Here is a 20,638-nt window from a genome sequence, read left to right on the forward strand (position 1 = left end):
TACCTAGATAAATGTTTGAATAACCAGGGATCAAGAATCTTCGGAGGGTATTTTTAGAATTTTGCCTACTACAGCAGGCAACCTAAAACTCTGGCAGAGGGGGACCTTTCTCTCCAATCAGAGGAGCTGTGGTCCCAAGAAGGGGCAAAAACCTCTATTACATCTTTGCTTTCTGTCCTTCCACTACCTAGCCCCAGATACAGGCATAGTCATAGTACGTGTACAGAAGGGTAGGGTAAAACAAAGCCCCAGTTTTCTGGCCAAATGACCAAAAATGTGGGCCCAGAGAACCATATAGTCCCAGTGAGATCATAGAGAGGGAAGAATTCAGAAAAGTGACCCCTTAAAGTTAAAGTTGTTTATGAACTCCTAGGCTCATTCTCCAGTTGCACATGCATGGGCCGACCCTAAGCAACATACCAGACTTTAAAAACTGAACTAGGGGACAGAACTAGATTCCAGGTCCCAGAATGGCCACTGGTTGGCAGACAAATAAGACATATCTGAATAGCTCTGACATTGAAACCACAACTCAGAGAAGACTGATCAGAACTTGTAGCCTGAACTCAACCAGGTTGACTGCTAAAACAGAAATATCAACATTCTCCATAGAATTTAAACAAGACCCAGAGTCTCGTAACATAATACAGTTGACCCTTGAACAATCTGAGTTTGAACTGCACAGATCCACTTATACATGATTTTTTTTTCTGATAAATACACCACAGTACTGTATATGTATTTTCTCTTCCTTGTGATTTTAGTAACATTTTCTTTTCTCTAGCTTAATTTATTATAAGAATATAGTATATAACACATATACAAAATATGTGTTTATCAACTGTTCATGTTATCAGTAAGGCTTCCACCCAACAGTAAGTTATCAGTAGTTAAGTTTTGGGGGAGTCAAAAGTTGTATGTAGATTTTCAACTGTGCAGGGTGTTGTTCCAGGGTCAACTGTATTAAAAATGTCCAGGATACAATCCAAAATCATCTGGCATACAAAGAACCAAGAAAATCTAAACTCACATGGGAATAGATGGTTCAACAGACATCAATGCCAAAATGACAAAGATATTGAAGTCATCAAACACTTTAAAGTTATAAAACTGCTTTATAAAGGAAGAGCAAACACTTTCGAACAAAACACAAAGTCCTATCAAAGAAACAGAAGACACAGTAATCAAAATAAAAAACTCATTGAATGGACTCAATATCAGAATGGAGGTAACAACACAAAAAGTCAGTGAATATCAATAGAAATTATCTAATCTAAACAATAAAAAAGACTGGAAAAAATGAACAGAGCCTCAGAGACCTGTGGGACAACAAGACATCTAATATGTATGTCATCCGAGTACCAGAAGAAGAGAGAGTAATGGAGAAAAAATGAATACTTCCTGAACTTAGCAAAAGATGTAAATCTACAGATTCAAGAAGCTCAGCAAACTCGTAAAAGGATAAACTCAAAGAAATCCACACCCAGACACCTTACAATCAAATGGCTGAAAACTAAAGACAAAGAAAAAAATCTTGAAAGTGGCTAGAGAAAAGTGATGCATTGCTTACAGAATTCTCCACAGAAACCATGGTGACTAGAAAGAAGTCACTCAACATTTTTCATGTACTAAAAGAATGATCATCCCAGAATTTTATGTCAAGTAAAAATATCCTGTACAAACGAAGATGAAATAAAAACATTCTCAGACGAAAGAAAGCTGAATTTGTTGCCAGAAGACCTGCTCTAAAAGAACTGTTGTAAATTCTTGAGATAGAAAGGAAATGATACCAAAAGTAAATTCTGAACATCAAGAGTGAAGAAAGAACAAGTCTACCTTGTGGTCTAAAAGCTTTCCCTAACCAGATACCACCTCACACCTGTCAAAATGGCTAATATTAACGACACAAGAAACAAAAGATGTTGGCGAGGATGCGGAGAAACAGGGACCCTCTTACACTGCTGGTGGGAATGCAAACTGGTACAGCCACTATGGAGAACCATTTGGAGGTTTCTTAAGAAGTTAAAAATAGAACTACCCTACAACCCAGCAATTGCACTACTAGGTATTTACCCAAAGGATACAAAAATACAGATTCAAAGGGGTATGTGCACCCTGATGTGTATAGCAGCATTATCAACAATAGCCAAACTATGGAGAGAGCCCAAGTGTGACTGTTGAATGGATAAAGAAGATGTGGTATATATACATAATGGAATATTACTCAGCCACCAAAAAGAATGAAACCTTGCCATTTGCAACAACATGATGGAGCTAGAGTGTATTGTGCCTAGTGAAATAAGTCAGAAAAAGACAAATACCATCTGATCTCACTCATATGTGGACTTTAAGAAAGAAAACAGATGAACATTTGGGAAGGGGGAAAAGAAAAAAAAGGAAAGAGGGAAACAAGCCGTAAGTGACTTTGACTCCAGGATCCAGGATCATGACCTGAGCCGAAGGCAGTTGCTTAACCAACTGAGCCACCCAGGCACCCATAAGTGACTCTAAATGACAGAGAACAGAGTGAGGGTTGATGGAGGGAGGTGAGGGGGGGTGGGCTAGATAGGTGATGGGTATTAAAGACGGCACTTATGATGAGCACTGGGTGTCATATATAAGTGATGAATCACTGAATTCTACTCCAGAAATCAATAGTGCACTATATGTTAACTAATAAAATTTAAATAAAATAAAATAAAATAAAAAATAAAAGCTTTCCCTAACGAATTTTACTTTCACTCCCTAAATCTTACATAGGCATTACCCCCCAATAAACCTCTTGCATTTTTTTAAGCACATAAATTTAATTAGACAAGATCATTTAGATTTAACTGAAATTACAATCCTAGGCAACCGCTGCTTAACTCAGACCAAGTAACATAGGATTATTTTATAGCACATACAAGAACAGGCAGAAACTGCTAAGCACCCACCATTTACAATGACCGCAATGCAGGAGAGTTCTCTCCAACATTGAGCACATTTTTCTTTAAAGAGCTATCTACCCTTATTTTGGATGTCAATCCAATAGCCTAAAACAAAACACATACATTAAGACTCAGAATTACTTAGACAAAAACCAAAAATGAACAAGCAAAATTACCGTCAGAATCTTAAATTTTATTTACTTGCTTTTTATAGACCTCTTTCTTGGTCTAGTACTTAACCTAAAGAATACTAATAATACCAAGTACCTAGATGCTAAAGCAATAGCTACCACACAAATACTAAATAGGCTGTCCCTAGCACTGAAGAAAACGCCACAACTGCTTGCATAAGACTAATTTCAAATCAGATTATCAGATTCTGCCTGTTGAGAGATGACTTTATAACAGTTCACCAATGCTTTTGAGTAGATTATTGTATCTCTATGCCGTCTATGACCACTAGAACGCTGGAAGTGGAGATGGTGCTACTCTGTTCCTCTTCCAGACTAGAGCAGAGGCCATACGGGTGATGATGTCATAGACACTGTCCCATATTTTCTGCCCCAGACAAATGGCCATTCAAATGAATAAAGGAATGGGTATCTGAAGATGACACAATTTATAACAAACTCCAGCATCTGCCTGTATTTCTCTCAATGTCTAAGTGTACCCTATAAGCAAGAATCATTGAGACTATGTAAGAAAGATTCCTCACTGATCTAGTGACCTCATTCAATCCAAACATAGCCTTCAGATTTCTACTTACTCATTTAATAATTATACTCCAATCCCATCAACCCCCAACAAATTTATAAGGTTCCTGTTCTGCAGGAAAGAAATGAAACAACTTTGGAAGACACAACAGTCATCTCAAAGGACAGAGCATGTTAAAAGAGACTATTTTATTTGGCAGTATAGACTAAGTCCAAATTTTAATAGCTACCATCAGATAATAACTGCTCAAGAAAAGAATTCCTTCAAATCTTCCCTTAATATACATAAAAAAGTTAATTTTGATCATCTGAAAATGTTAAAATGTAAGAGTTTAATATTTAAACAAATTTAAACAATTTTGCTATGCTCCTCACATACCTTTATTTCCATAAGGTATACCCTAGTCACTGCTATATGGGTAAGGAAAAAATCAAACACCCTTATGCTCAGGGTATCTTTACTGCATTCAAATTCTAATTCCATAGTCTTGGAAAATATAACTAAACATGAATAAGCAATGCATTAGATGAAATTTTCTGACTTTCCAGTTTAAACTATCAAGGTAGAAAAACAAACTACTTTCACAGCTTATTTTCTGCTCACATGTAGTAAAAATTAAAGTTAAAACTGTATGAAGAGGTTGAGGAAATGCAGCATAGTGCTACTCCTTTTGTTATAACTGTATGTTCTTTCTGTTGCTTCAGTGCTAGGATCAGTTCCAGCTTCTGTTGCTAGGTGACCAAACTCGTTTGCATGGCTGCAGGAAATCAGTAGCATTGCAAACAAGCCAAGAAGTGGCTAATAAAAAGAAATATCTATTATTAGTACTTCTGTTTTACTGTACTTTTTCCTTTTACATTTTTCAAGAAAAAACTTGAAAAGATGTTCTTAAATATGAAAGCAGAATTCAAACAAGAATCAAAAACAAAAAAGCACACATTCAAGGGTGTGTCTGCCTGGCAAGGATGTTATAGCTTAGAAACGATACATTAATTCACACACTATCTCATGTATGTACTTTCAGTGCCATTCATATTTTTGACGATTTTAAGTTTAAAAATGTGGAAGCTGAGGGGTGCCTGGGTGGCTCAGCTGGTTAAGCATCTGACTCTTGTTTTTGGCTCAGGTCACAATCTCAGAGTCATGAGATCAAGCCCCGCAACTGTCTGTGCTCAGTGTGGAGTCTACTTGAGAGTCTCTGCCTCTCCCATCTCCCCCGCCCACATGCCTGCTCTCTCTTTCTCAAATAAACTAATAAAACCTTTTTTAAAAAAAATATAAAGAGGGGCACCTGGGTGGCTCAGTTGTTAAGCTTCTGCCTTCGGCTCAGGTCATGATCCCAGGGTCCTGGGATCGAGCCCCACATCGGGCTCCCTGCTCGGCAGGAAGCCTGCTTCTCCCTCTCCCACTCCCCCTGCTTGTATTCCCTCTCTCACCGTGTCTCTCTCTGTCAAATAAATAAAATCTTTAAAAAAAAAAAAATATATATATATATATATATATATAAAGAAATAAAGAAATAAAATCTGGAAACTGAGACAGAGAAGGAGTAAATAACTTTAATAAAACATTATGAAACTATGAAATCTAAACAGATCATCCTATCTCCTTGGCCACATCATGAACATGCTTACAAACTGGTTAGACTTTGAGGACCGGTTTTGATTGTTCACCATTCAAAACCAATACATTTCTGAAATAAAGTTTATGAAATTATGTATTTTTTTAAAGTAGGCTCCATGCCCAGCATGGTGCCCAAACCCACGACCCTGAGATCAAGATCAGAGCTGAGATCAAGAGTCGGACACTTAACCGACCAAGCCACCGAGACACCCCTGAAATTTTAATTATTGAGCAATGGTAACAATACAAGAAAAAATTCAGTAATTATTTTAATTCTTAAGTGTCAATTCTTTAATACTGTTAATAATTTAAAAAAAAAAAAAAAACTCCCCCACCTACTTTTGAAGAAAAATTGGTGTATGAACCTAACAATGTGCTATTGTTACACCTAGCAGGAATCAATTTCTCTTCTAAGCATCCAATTAATCTGGTTTAGCAGTGAGGGACAGAGGTAGACCACAAAGGATACTTAACAGGGAATTAAGAAGACCTGGATTCTGGTTCCACTCAGTCTGGGAAAAGATACCGACTTTACATACATATATACATACATACTTTACATACATCCAAAAGAGGTGTGGGTTTTTTTTTAATTCCTCCCAATATGAGAACAAAACAACCAAAATTCCTCCCAAACAATAAAGACAAACAACCTAATTGAAAAAAAGTGGACAAAAGGTTAGCAAGAAATTCACAAAAGGGAGAAATTCTGATAGTCAAAAACATGAAAAGATGCTCAACCCCAAAGATGATGATGGAAATGCAAATTTATACAACAAGATAAATCAGATGGATGTGAAATATTCAGAAAATTTCAAGTCTGATAGTACCAAGTGTAGATGAGAAACAGAATTGTGTTTAATACATGTTTGGTAGGACGGTAATTTAGTATAAGCCCTTCAGGGAAAAATTTAGCAAACCTAGTAAAGCTGATGATGAGGCACATGGTCTCAGATGAAATAATCCATATTTGGGCATATACCAGCCAGCGGTGCCTTGCAAACTATGGTTGGAAAATAAATTCAGTAGTGTGTCATAATCAGCATTTGTAGATGCATTTCTAGATGGAGACGCTACCTTCTTAAACGTTCCATTCTGTCCTCTGTATGATATTCATACTTCTATTTTGGTTTTCAAAGTTAAGAGAGAGGCAGGTTGTGCCAGATCAAAGAAGGAGCGGGGTCGGGGGGAGGCATACTGGTAAGTTCTTACTTTATAAACAAAGGGGAGAGTAACGTGACATGGTCAGAGATATGCCAAACTCCAGCATTGGGCTTTTAAAATCCTTAAAATGCTCCATAATCTAACCATCTGTCACATTTGCATCCCTACCCCTCACAATTATTTTACATACCTTTCTGCTCTGGTCAATCTGCTTTCCCAACTGCCTCCTTATCTGAACAGATGACAGAAATTTGAGGAACTATTTTACTAATCTTCCCAAAGATGGCACATACCTCTTACCACTCTAGATGCATAAGAGAGAAATTCATACATACAGAGGATGCCCAAGGACACTCACCGGGAGTTAATTCTCTCAAGGAACTCCAGTTAAGGAAGTTTCTTCAAAGTCATAAAATCTTAGTATTTACCCAGTTTGTCCATCTGCTTTCTGGTTCTTTGACCAAAGTTTTCACACCTGTATCTGTGGACAATAACCCCTATCTTACAAAGTGCTGGTAAAGACTGACTAAATAATGTACACCAAAATATCTACCAGGACCTTATCCCACAGAAAGCCTTCAATACAACAGTAGCTGAATTGGAGAACCAGGCCTTGCCACCAAATCTTCTGATTCTACACTGAAAAGTCTTCATTTTAGAAAACATAAATAAAAACAAAAAACACATTAACACAGGCGTTAAGAACAAATTCATTAATTTAAAAATCACTCGAATACAATTACACACTGCATTAGGTGGCACAACTTAATGGGTGTAAGGTCCCTTTTCCCTCTCAACCCAACCTGACTTGGATGCTAGATTAAGCAAGCTATTTCATCTTCTAGCCTCAGGCAAAAGTGGGTCCATAACACCTCCAGGCCCAGTGGGATTCTCTGATCCTGCATCTTAATATGACACCTGATTGCAAAGGTTTAGGCTTTCTTCTGTGGACTAGACTATAATGCAAACAATTATCATTATCAACTAAAGAATGTAGTTTCATTCAGCTCAGAGCAGAATAAGAACAAGATAGGCCCAGAGCTTAGAGCTAATGATGTTGTGTAACAGATGGCAAAAAAAAAACAGAACTTAACTCATCTCTTTTGAGAATGATCTTCAGACTGAAAAAGACAAAACCAATGTTGTTTCACAGAAACTGGAGCCTGATATAAGTGAAGAGACCCAGAGAGCATCTAGCTGCTTGTATGAGTCAGGACTCTTGGTTCCTACAAACAGAAATCTCCTTTGCCCAAACAAGCTGGATTTGAAGAAAGGCTCAGGTAACCAGGGGTAGGTAAGAGGGTAGCTGAACCTCAAAAGATGTTCCCTCCCCCACCTCTTGCTCTATTTCTCTCTGAAGAAGAATTTTGTTTCCCACAACAGACCACATTCTTTCAGAGACTACTAATCACTTCTAGGTGCACATATTCCCAGCCCTTCTTTCCATAAGAGCTCTAATGAAAAAGATCCTAGGAGAGGACTCTGAGGTATCCACCCTGGAGCAAACAACTGTGGCCAAGCCTGGGTAGGTCAGATCGATCCTCAGACCATGCAACTATGGCCAAACCCAACAAGGTATTGAGAATGTGGCTGCTCCTAATCCAAATCACATAATTTAAAAAGAAATGCCTTCCATCTTGACTACAAAGATATGAGATTTTTATTAAATGCCTCCCAAAAATTTAGACACATAAGTCTAGTGCATTTTCTTGGATTACTCACTAGTAGTTCAGGGAGAAGAGTTAGTTTGACATGTTTTATTTTATTTTTAGGTAATATGTTCCTGGCTTTTTATCATTGTTGTCTTTTTTATAACTTTGTTAACCATTCCTTTTCAGTAATTCTAAAAATTCAATACTCAAAATATATTATCAAATTATCTGTCTGTATTTCAGAACTCAACTTAGCTCTTCTTCTTAATCAGAGTGTATTTTCTATTTCCAGTCATTTTAATTTCCTTTTTCCTTCATTAACAATAACATCTCTCTACTATATAAAGATTTATCCATTACATAATAACAGAACTTTAGAGCTAGTACATACCTGATCTCACCCACTCTGTATCTCAGCTACTATTTAAGGCCAAATCCAACACCTTTTCTCCCATTGGTATCTTTTTCTCCTCTCATACCCCAGTCATACCTACATAAAAGGAAGTTCCAGATGGCTCACCCAGAACTATCTTAAATATTCTATATTTTGCTTTTTATGGCATTACTCCATTTTTTAACACAGTCAGCGTTTTAACTCACCCATGTAGATGCTCCATCTACTGGCAGATCAGCTTAGGCTGATGCTTTTTAAAAACTATTTTTAACCCTTATTTCCCCCCTTAAAACACTACCAGCCCTGCAATGGCCTGATTTCCTAGTGTAGCACTCATGAGTGAGATCTTTTTCCAAATCCTGATTCACCACTTCCAAGCTGTACACCTGGGATATGTTACTTAATATCTGAGTCTTAAAATGGGAACAATGTTCCTATACCATAGAATATAAATATATGTACAGCGCCCAGCTCAATAGCTGGAACACGGTCAACACTCAATACATGACAGCTATTATCTTCCTACTCCGGACTTCTCCTTAGTCTAATTTCATCCTATTTAATGAGGGCAAGCAAATCCTCAACTGCTTATATCATTCACTCCCTTTTTCCCTAATCTCCTTGAATCAAATCCTTAGGCCTTCCATCAACCCTATTCCTGATTAGGCAGCCACTCCAATAGAGTCAGTCCCCGAGGGTCTTTCACAGGAGTCCAGCATTTCTCAGTTGTTTAGCCTCTTCCTCAGTCCTACAGAAAACTACACCTCTGCTGTTTGAAATCTTAACTGTTCTTCCAAGTCAAATTTTTTTAAAGATTTTATTTATTTATTCATTTATTTATTTATTTAGAGCATGCATGTGAGCAGGGGGAGGGGAAAAGGGGGAGAGAGAGAGAAGCAGATTCCACAATGAGCATGACCCCGAGGATCACAACCTGAGCCGAAAGGGAGCCGGACACTTAACCAACTGAGCCACCCAGGCGCCCCCCAATTCAAATTTAAGATACCAACTCCACAAAACTTAGACTAAATAAGAGCACAATGATCTTCCCTTTACTTTACAGTAAACAGAGTGCATCTCATGCAAATTTATCTTATGTAGCCTCAGAATTTTCCCAGCTCTTTCACGTGTACAAGCAGCACTCTTACATAACCGAACTAGACCATCCTCTTCTAAAGAACATGGACTATGTATTGTGCTTTCAACTATCCCACAACTGTGTCTAAATTTAGACAATTTAAACTCTTAGCACTATTTATTTTAACATAAACACACACACACATATCTAAAGCAGTAATGGTTTTATTGACTTTTCTTACTTAGGAAGTAAACTCAAAAAAAGTCAAAAGACTTAAACACTGAAGTAAAAGCCCTAAGCAGGAGAGAATTCTAGATGTTCTTAAAATGGGAGAGGAAATTAAAAATAGGCCAACACATTGTTTTTACTAAAAATAATTTGCCACAGAACCCAATAGCTGATATTATTTATTTTAAATAGTGATCATACTATGATCTGAAAATAGTCAACACATTAAGGCAGAAATCTTCAATAATTTTTTTATGTTCACAAAATTAAAAGCCAGAAAGTGCCTTGGCTAACACCACAAACTTTTTTTATGCTTACATTAAGCGATGACTAAAGAACTTTAAAACAAGCATTAAAACATTAAAGGAAAAAAATCATTAAGCATGTCAAAAATTTACTAATGTTCCTCACTCAAAACCAGCCTGCTCATAAAGGAGTCACCAGCTTCTTTGTCCTCCTCTTGGCAGGGTGGGAACATGTGTCCATAACAAGGTACTCACAGGCTGCTGGACAGCATTCCGGTTTATTACTCAAGTCTGTTTGTGGTACATAAAAGCCTGTGCCACAATGGCTTCAGCTTCATCTTGTTTGCTCACCACCAGCCCATAGGAGTCCACCCAGCCTTGTTACAATGGGTGGCCCTGGAAGCTTGTACAAATTTACCAGGTCCAAACTACAAGTCAGTGGAGTCCTATAAGACAACAGCCTACACAGAATTCCTCAAGTATGTGAGAAGCACAGTGTCTAGGTAGTTCTAGTGTAGGTAACAGCTTCCTGTTACAGCTCAGGCCAAACAGATGTTCCCACCCCAAAAAAGAGGGAGGGAGAAAATGCACTGAAAAATGGTACAGAACTGGGTTAAAAGATCCAGGCTTTCTTCTGTGCCCCAGGACCATAATTCAGCAAACACTTAACAGTATCAACTTAACAATGGAATGTCATAGGATGGATCAGAAGAATCTGGAATCCAGGTCACCTAGAACCTAAACTACCTTCACAGCAACATAAAATCATACAAAAAAATTTTTTTACTTGAAAAAGCCCTTATAACTTACATGACAAAAATGTCCTCCAAAGAGAAATGAGTAAATTAAAATATATAATTAGGAACATTCACTTCAAACACATCCGCACCAAAAAAGCTACAATGTACATTACTCACTATGCATTCCCTTGGTATCCATTCTCAAAGGGATTCTTTTGTTTCTAGCACCAAATACACTTAAATGCTTTGTCTCAAAGATTAGCCAAAATATTTGACAACAATTATGAGTATTTGTAAAGACTTGCTAGATCAGGAAGACATGCTCTGCAAGTCACCATTAGCTAGGGGAACAAGAGTAAAAAGAAGGTTCTAATAATCTGACAGGACAACAGGCACAATCTAGGAAATGGGGACACATGGTCACCCTATCAGTGGTAGAATACAAAGCTGGTCAATTACTGGCCCAAATGCTCTAGATCCTAGTGGCCAGCAGTCCACACACTTGAGATATGGCTGCTGAGGCCATCCTCACCTATCCTGAATCTGGGATCTCTTCTCAGATACTTTCTCTGATTGGCTGCTATGAAAACTTCAGCTCTTCCCACTATCATGGCATCTTCTGGTCTTGCTGTCCCCACCCTCTGTCATAACTACAAGCAGCCTGGTGGTCAAGCAGATGCCTCCTGTTACCTCCAAGGGCTTGAACCATCAGAATCACTAGATTGCCTTGGTCATTGTCAGCCACCAAAACCCAAAGCTTCCTAAACACCACCTAGAGAACCTGAAGGTCCCTCACCCACAGTGATTTAAGATCCTCTCTAAAGTGCCCCACCACCATTCCAGTGAGCCCTTAAGCTAGTACATACCAACTGAAGATTTCCAATGCCATAGCCCCCAAAAAGTCTGATGCCAAAGCCACTTCCAAAGCTTGTTCACTCTCTTGGAGTCACCAAACAGGCATCACAACCTCAAAGTTATTTCAGAGAATACTGCCTTCCCAGCCTTTGCTAGCAAATGCCATCACTAATCCAAATATCGTGTTGCTGCTGCCAAGACTACTTCTCAGGCCTCTTTTGCCAAGTTGAAACCCTCAGCACTATGGGAGTGGTGAAAGCTCTCTAAAAGGTCACTAACACTTCTGTAAACCACAGCTACCCAAACAATCCTTAGAGCCCGTGCCACACACTGTCCAGTCACACTGTACCTACCAGTTAGCAATATCTCCTTAGAAGCAGATAGTTCCGCCTTAGACTGCCTGGAGACTAGCCCTTCAAGACTACTGCTCTACAGGATAATTTCTAACAGGGAGGCTTACCCATGAGTTAGACAAAGTCACCCTCTGGATTCCATGAGTTTCTATCTACATCATAGCTACTAGCTCTCCTACATTCAGACTAAGCAACTCATAGGACTGGTTTTTTCTACAAAGAGCTCTCCCAAAAGTTCTTCCTACCTTCCCACAAGTTTGTGTCAAAGAAACATCCATAAACAGTTACAAATTCGCCAATGGCTGATGTAGTCAGAGGTATCACACAGAGGTAGTTAGGCCCTATCTCTTAGGCCCCACTATGAACTCCAAGGGCAAAACTGGCCCAGTGCTAAAAATAACCACTTATAAGTAAACCACTAAGTCAAAGATTCAAGAGATGTCACCGGAACGATCACCCAACAGAAGTAGACTGCAACCAACCCACTCACTCACATAGAAAGCAACACTGGAGAAAAATGACTAGCATGCACACAGGAAGACAACAGGATGATGCAGGGGAGACAGATGCAAGGGTATTATCCTAATCGCCCCATAAGAGAGACAGAGTCACTACCAGGGAACTATTCAGGAAGTAGGAAGTTACTTCTATAAACACACTCCCTCACAGGAGTTAAAATTTCTTTGGAAATTCACTCATCATGATACCAGGAACTGTAGTCATATAAGCAAATGTTTTTATTTTTGTTTTTTTAAATATCAAGAGCAAACTTTAAGAATAACATAGTAAAACCAAATCTGAAAAAATTAATAAAAGCCAGGATGAAAGGAATAGCATAAAAGAATTGAAGAAAGCAAATGTTATCAAAGCAGTGATAGGAGATGAAGGATGATGTTAAAAAGTCCCAGACACTTCCTTCAACACCATACCTTATCAATGGCTTTTCCAACCCGAGAAACACTGCTGTGGATGTCTTTGTGGTCTGAGGCCAATTTTTGAACAGTGTCCTTTATTCTCTTACAGCACTGTGTCAAAACAAGTGAAAGTGTCCCTGATAATTCAGCATCTTGGCCTATAAAAAAAGAAAGAGAGAAAGAAAGAAAGAAAGATTGGTTACTCACGAAAGCAAACCCAAAGATGGCAAATTTCAAATAGGCCCTTTAGAACATGAAAGTTGGAAGAAAAGTGAAGAAAAACAAATATCTGCTTTGAAACAGATGGTCACATTCATAGATAACATTTTTCAAGTGAATGCTAAGAAAGTTATCTTAATTTATTTTTTGGAATAAATAAGAAAACTTTACTATGAAATAAGCCACTTTTGTAATTACTAAAATAGCACAGACTGTGAATGATACTGCCAAGGCATTTTTCAGAAAATATGTCTAACTGAATAAACTCAGTTATTCAATCCACTTAAAGTAAACTGTTCAAGTTATCCTCAAAACATTTTCTTTGTTACTCAATTTCCTAAAAGAGAGATTTAGTCTAAATGCTTTATAATCTATATAAAGAAGTAGGGAAAAAACCCAACAAACTTCTTTGGATACCAGGATGAAAAGAGTGAACATAGCAGAAAAAGAGTTAACATATCCCCATCTATAAGGCACAGTGAGCCATTCTTATCAGGGTTCCCACCACCCTAACTGATAGGAGTGGCTCATTATGCCTAAACTGTACAATGAGGTTTAAGCCGAATTCCTGCTTTCCTTCTGAGAATCTGGAGTTTTGGTATGTGCTACGCAGAGGGTGCCTATATGACCAGTCCCCAATGAACACCCTGAGCACTATGTCTCTAATGAGCTTCCTTGGTAGACAACACTTCACACTTGTTACAATCTGATGCTGGAGGAATTAAATGTATCCTGCTTTGTGTGACACTCCACTAAGAGAGGACTCTTGGAAATTTTCTCCTGGTTTCCTCTGGACTTTGCCCCATGAACCTCTTCCCTTGGCCGATTTTGCTTTGTGTCCTTTTCGCTGTAACAAATCTTAGCCATGAGTGTGACTACAGGCTAATTCCTGTGTGTCCTCCTAGTGATAACTGGAACCTAAAGGTGGTCTTGGGGACCTTGATACACAGGCTAAATCAACTGAAAGTTGCTAAAGTTTATATCATCTTTCCCAGTGCTATCTCCTCAGGAAAAAGGGAGGAGAAGAAGATGGGAAGAAAAGCAAACATTTATCAATTACCTCATACATCTATATATCCCCACCTGTGAGCAACAGGCCTGGCTTCTGAACTACTCACTATGATATAGCAGTGGTTCTTAAACTTGAATTTACATCAGAATCACCTGAAGGTCTAGTTAAAACAAAGGAGTTGCACCTCCACCCCCTGTATCTAATTCAAGAGGTCTGGGATGGGGTTCAAGATTCTGAACAATAACAACCCCAAAAGTACAACAGCCCTAGGATGTTCATTCATTCAACAAATATTTATTGAGCAAGACACCTTCTGATGAGCAAGATAAACAACACAATAAGTCAATTATATATACTATGACAAAAGAGGATATATTCTACTGGGGGAGAAAAAGCAGAGTAAAAGAGATGGAGAGTGTATGTGAGCTGAACAATTACAATCTTAAACAGAATGGATATGATAGGCCTCACTTAGAAAGTGGTATCTCAGCAAAGACTTGAAAGAAATGAGGGAACCAGCCATGGGGCTACTGTGGGGATGAAGGGTAGCAGAATTTGCCACCCCAAAATATGCTTCTTGGCATAAGGATTATTTTGAGCATGTTACTGTGAGAAACAGCAGATACAGGAAAAGTTCTAAAAACAGAGTAGAAGTCACCCTTTTGTAAGGGAAATTTACATTTATGAGGGAAATCTCTATTAGTAAGAGTGTCTCTCTACACCAAGAAGAGAAGAATGGCTCTAAATCATATGAAACTTATCAGTGAAGAAAGTTCAGACTTATATCTGCACAACAAACCTTACTTTTGTTTACTGTGCTTTTCCTGATAAACTGGCCTCCCCACACCTTTCTTTCATCTTTAGCTGAAGATGGTACTTAAGCCTGAACTCTAAACCACCTCTTTGAGTTACTCACTTTTCTTTGAGAACTTCCCTTGTATACATAAGGTATACATGTTAATAAGCTGTTTTTCTCTTGTTAATCTGCCTTTTATTACAGGGGTCTCAGCCAAGAACTCACAAGGTTAAAGGAAAAATTATTTCTCCTCCCCTTCAGGGGAAAGCATTCCAGGCTGAGAGGACAAAAGCCCTTACAGAAATATACCAAGATTATTTAAGGAATAGCAAAAAAGCCAGTGTGGCTAAAGTAGATGTCTGGCAAAGAAAAACAGGAGGAGAAAAAGTTTAAGAGATAATGGGGGTCCTCATCTTGCAGGCCTTTTTGGCACTGTAAAGACTTTAGCTTTTATTTTGCGTGAAAGGGTATCCACTGCAAGGTTTTGAGCAGAGCAGGTACATAAACTAACACATTTTAGTATGGTCATTCTGGCTCAAGACAGAAGTACAAGAACAGAAGCAGGAAGAGAAGTTAGGAGGCTGTGGCAGCAGTCCAGATAAGAGGGCAGTGGCTCAGCCCAGGGTTTTAGATGTGGAGGTGGTGAGAAGTGGTTGGATTCCGGATATATTCGGAGGGTAAAGCCAATAGGATTTCCTGACTGAGTATGAGGCAAGAAAAGGACTCACAGATGACTCCAAACATTTTAGCTTAAGTCAACTGGAAAGATGGAGTTGTCTTCAATTAGAATGATAAAAATTAAAAGCTGAGCAGGTATGAGAGGAAGGAAGAGAGAAAGAGTTCACTTTTGGGTTTGTTAAATTTGATATGTGAGTAGTTACCCCAGTACACATGTGGAGTGAGTTAGATTTATAAACCTGGAGTTCAAGAGCAAACATGGGGCTGGATCTACAAATTTGTGAGCCACTGGCATGTAGATGATACTTAAAGGCATAAGGTTAGTGCCTGGGTGGCTCAGTCAGTTGGGTGTCCAACTCTTGGTTTCAGCTTTGATCTTATGATTCCTGGGATCAAGCCCCATGTTGGGCTTTGTGCTCAATGGGGAGTCTGCTTGAGATTCTTCTCCCTCTCCCTTTACCCCCCTCCCTGCACTCTCTTGCACTCTCTCTCTAAAATAAATAAATCTTTAAAAAAAATCATAAAGCCATGAGGCTAAATGAAATCATCAAAAGAGGCAGTAAGTACAGACAAAAAGAAGTGATAAAAGATGGGAGTCCTGGAAACTCCAAGTTTATGAGACCAAGATGAAGTAGAACTAGAAAAGGAGACTAACAGACAACTGAAAACACTGTGAGGTAGGAGGAAAATCAAGCAGGGTGCTGGGGAAGCCAAGTAAAGACAATGTGTCAAGGAGGAAGAAGTAACTGTTAAATGCTCTGCTATTAAGATACAGACTGAGAACTGACCACTGGATTTACAATGTGGAAGTTATCAGTGACCATGACAAAAGAGTTTCTCTAAAGTTTCAAGAAAAGAAACCTAGAAGGTTATAGGGACTGTGAAGAGGGAATTTAAGTCTAGTTCAGTGACAACCACTGAGAGAAGTAAAAAGATAAGCAAACAGAAGATAGTGCCCATAAGATACCCAATCCAATATGATGTAACCAAAATAAAAACTGCCCTCTTCTCTAGATACAATTGCACAAAGTATGTATCAGGTGCTTCCAACTTCTAATAATATAATTTAGGCTAAGAGAAGACTTGGTAATTCAGGAAAATTTCAAAATCTGTCTAAAAGGTATTCCATACCCTGAGCCAAATGAATCTAACTACTTCAGTAGCTCTACTCTGGCCATTTCTGTATCTAAACCGTACCCAACTTCAGTACCTTCATCTCCTCTATGAACCTCTCTGCTCATAGATTTACTCAGTCTTCTCAATTCCTAATGAATTCTGTTCTCTCCACCATTCCTCTAGCACTGAATTGTATCCCACTGAACAATTTTGTGTATAATTCCATCATCAGTCTCAACTAGATATGTAAGTCCTGAGGGAAGATAGGTTCTTATTGTAAACTACATATTCCAGTCTTATCACATGCTTTGCAGAGTTTCATGCACTATTTTTTTTTTTTAAAGATTTTATTTATTCACTTGACAGAGAGAGACAGAGCGAGAGCAGGAGCACAAGCAGGGAGAGTGGGAGAGGGAGAAGCAGGCTTCCCGATGAGCAGGGAGCCCGATGCGGGACTCGATCCCAGGACCCTGGGATCATGACCTGAGCCGAAGGCAGACGCTGAACGACTGAGCCACCCAGGTGCCTCAGTTTCATGCACTATTAATATAAGTCTTTGGATTGATGGTAAATAAAGCAAGAAAAGAACAGTTAAAAAGAATGCCATATTCAACAAGTGGTGCTGGAATAAGCAGATATCCACATGCAAAAGAATCATACCATATACAAAAATTAACTCAAAATGGAATGAACACCTAAATGTAAGAGCCAAAACTATCAAATTCTTAGAAGAACATGGGTGTATTCTTGACCTTGTATTGGACAATGGTTTCTTAGGTATGATACCAAATGCACAAGTAACAAAAATAAATAGGTAGATAGAGAAACAGATAGGTAGATAGATAGATAGATAACTTCTTCATTCATTCAATTGGACTTTATCAAAAAAAACTCTTGTGCTTCAAATACTACCAAGAAATTGAGAAGACAATCCAAAGAATGACAAAAACTATTTGCAACTCATATGTCAAATAAGGGTCTAGTATCCAGAATGTACAAAGAACTGTTACAACCCAACAAGACAACCCCATTTAAAAATGGGCAGGGGCGCCCGGGTGGCTCAGTTGGTTAAGTGTCTGACTCTTAATTTTGGCTCAGGTCATGATCTCAGGGTCCTGGGATCAAGCCCCATGTTGGGCTCTGCACTCAGCACAGAAGTCTGATTGTCCCTCTCCCTCTGCTCTTCCCTCTGCTCTTCCCCCTGCTCACTCTCTCAAATAAATATCTTTAAAAAATAAAAATGGACAAAGAATTTGAATAGACATTTTTTCCCCAAAGAGGGTAAGACAAATAACCAAACACAGGACAAGATGTTCAACATCATTAGTCAAAAGAGAAATGCAGGACGCCTGGGTGGCTCAGTTGGTTAAGCGACTACCTTCAGCTCAGGTCATAATCCTGGAGTCCCTGGATCGAGTCCCACATCAGGCTCCCTGCTCAGCAGGGAGTCTGCTTCACCCTCTGACCCTCCCCCCTCTCATGTGCTCTCTCTCTCTCAAATAAATAAATAAATAAATAAATAAAAAAGAAATGCAAATCAAAACTAAAATGAAAAACTACTTCACACCCACTGGGATAGCTCTAATGAAAAAGATGGACAAGAAAAAGAGTTGGGGAGGATGTGGAGAATTTAGAACCCTCACACATTGCTGGTGGGATGTAAAATGGTGCAGTGGCTGATTAAAACAATTTGACAGTTCCTCAGAAAGCTAAAGAGAATAACCATATGACACAGGAATTCCACTGCTAGGTACATACTTGAGAGAAATGAAAACATATGTCTACACACAAACGTTCACAGCAGCATTATTCATAATAGCCAAAAAGTGGAAACAATCCAAATGTCCAAATGATGACTGGATAAATGTGGCATAGCCATATAATGGAATATTATTCAGCCATAAAAAGGAATAAAGCACTGACACATGCTACAACATAGACAAACCTTAAAAAAACTGTTGACTGAGGGGTGCCTGGGTGGCTCAGTTGGTTAAGCGACTGCCTTCGGCTCAGGTCATGATCCTGGAGTCCCAGGATCGACTCCCGCATCGGACTCCCTGCTCAGCAGGGAGTCTGCTTCTCCCTCTGATCCTCCCCCCTCTCATGCTCTCTCTCTCTGTCTCATTCTCTCTCAAATAAATAAATAAAATCTTTAAAAAAAAAAAAAAAACTGTTGACTGAAATAAGCCAGTTACAAAAGGCCATATATTGTATGATTCATTTATATGAAATCTCCAAATCCATAGACAGAAGTAAATTCATGGGGGCTAGAGGCTGGCAAAGGGTAGAATGGAGAGTGACTGTTAGTAAGTATGAGGTTTCTTTGGGAGTGATGAAAATGTTCTGGGATTAGATAATGGTTATGGCTGCACATCTCTGAATACTCTAAAAGCTGGTGAATCATACCCTTTAAAAGGGTGACTTCTATGGTATGTGAACTATTTCTCAATTTTAAAAATCTTAAAAATGCAAGCCATAAGTCCTATTCATTCTAGCATGTTTGTTTCTACAGTCAATAGACAACAAAGTAAACAAAAGGTTAAAGAACAAAAAAGCAGACACCAAGCTGGAGGAGAGAGGTCATCTGGAATTTACCAACTGAACTTCCATGCCCCAACCTTAAAATTCATTGATATTTTCAAATCTCAGCAACTTAAATGTCTGACGTTTGGTGCTGCTATCATTTCTTTTTCCTTTACCATCTATTAAGACCCTACACTTTTTGGTTTTCAAGTTTATAAAGGACAGATACTAGCAGTATAAGGTCAATTAATTAACACTGAGAATTCTCAGTACACCCCAAGGAAAAATTTCTACAATGTATTCGGAAGTGTAAGAAAAGTAGAATGGAATAATCTGAAAGAGAACCCTGGAAAAGCCCTGTTCAAAGAGAAAGATTCCACTAATGCATTTTCAAATGGATTTAGTGGAAAGCGGCCAAGGTAAAAACAGGTTTAGAAATCGCTGTAATAATCAAACTGAGACCAAATCTCTAAGTCCTAAAGGGAGAGTTCTAATGTTCTTCTGATTTCTCTGTCTGAAAACAAAACCCGCTTCTAGAAGAACATTTCTGTGAAAGAAATCTAAATGGATTCAGAAATAAAGCTGGGGAATTACTAATAGCCGTCTTTACCATAACTAAACTAGATGTGAGGTAAATGTCAGAATCCCAGTTGGCCACTGCGGTGATCACTTTTTACCCAGGATAAAGTCCTGTGCCAACTGTGTCTTGTTTTCTTTCTTTCTTTTCTTTTTCTTTCTTTCTTTCTTTTTTTTTAAGAGGGAGAGAGAGCAAAAGAGAGTGGAGGGGGGTGGGGAGAGAATCCCAAACAGGCTCCATGCCCAGCATGGAGCCCAACACAGGGCTGGATCTCACAACCCTGAGATCATGACCTGAGTTGAAATTAAGAGTCTGAGTCACCCAGGTGCCCCCAACTGTGTCTTTCAATGCAATAAACCTCCCTGAACTCATGGCCCATACATAAGCATGAAAGAAATAGTTCTGAGGCAGTGTTCATCACTTACAGTGACCACATGTACTTTTCTTTTCTTTAAAGATTATTTACTGATTTATTTATTTAAGAGTGAGAAGGCGTGAGTGAGAGAGAGCTCAAGCCAGGGGGAGAGGCAGAGGGAGAGGAAGAGGGAGAAGCAGACTCCCTGCTGAGCAGGGAGCCCAATGGGGGCTCAATCCCAGGACCCTGGGATCATGACCTGAGCCAAAGGCAAACACTTAATCGACTGAGCCACCCAGGTGCCCTAAGGATTGTTGTGTTTTGTTTTGTTTTGTTTTTTAAGAGTAGTTTTAGGTTTACAACAAAACTGAGTGAGGTACAGAGATTCCCCATATACCTGAGAAAGTGGTATCTCAGTGAAGACTTGAAAGAAATGAAGGAATCAGCCATGGGGCTACTGTGGGGATGAAGG

General features: G+C 38.8%; 1 protein-coding gene across 4 annotated transcripts in view; it reads right to left on the reverse strand.

The window, feature by feature from the left end:
* Nucleotides 1-20,638, reverse strand: part of RMND5A (required for meiotic nuclear division 5 homolog A) — a 62,272-nt gene that overhangs the window by 27,890 nt on the left and 13,744 nt on the right. For all 4 annotated transcript variants that reach the window (XM_078056331.1, XM_078056329.1, XM_078056330.1 and 1 more), the window contains exon 2: nt 12,906-13,048. In XM_078056331.1, the coding sequence (XP_077912457.1) occupies nt 12,906-13,048 (143 nt within the window). The remainder of the gene's footprint in view (nt 1-12,905; nt 13,049-20,638) is intronic.

This window comes from Halichoerus grypus, chromosome 10 (genome assembly GCF_964656455.1).
Source record: "Halichoerus grypus chromosome 10, mHalGry1.hap1.1, whole genome shotgun sequence".
NCBI classification, from domain to species: Eukaryota; Metazoa; Chordata; class Mammalia; order Carnivora; family Phocidae; genus Halichoerus; species Halichoerus grypus.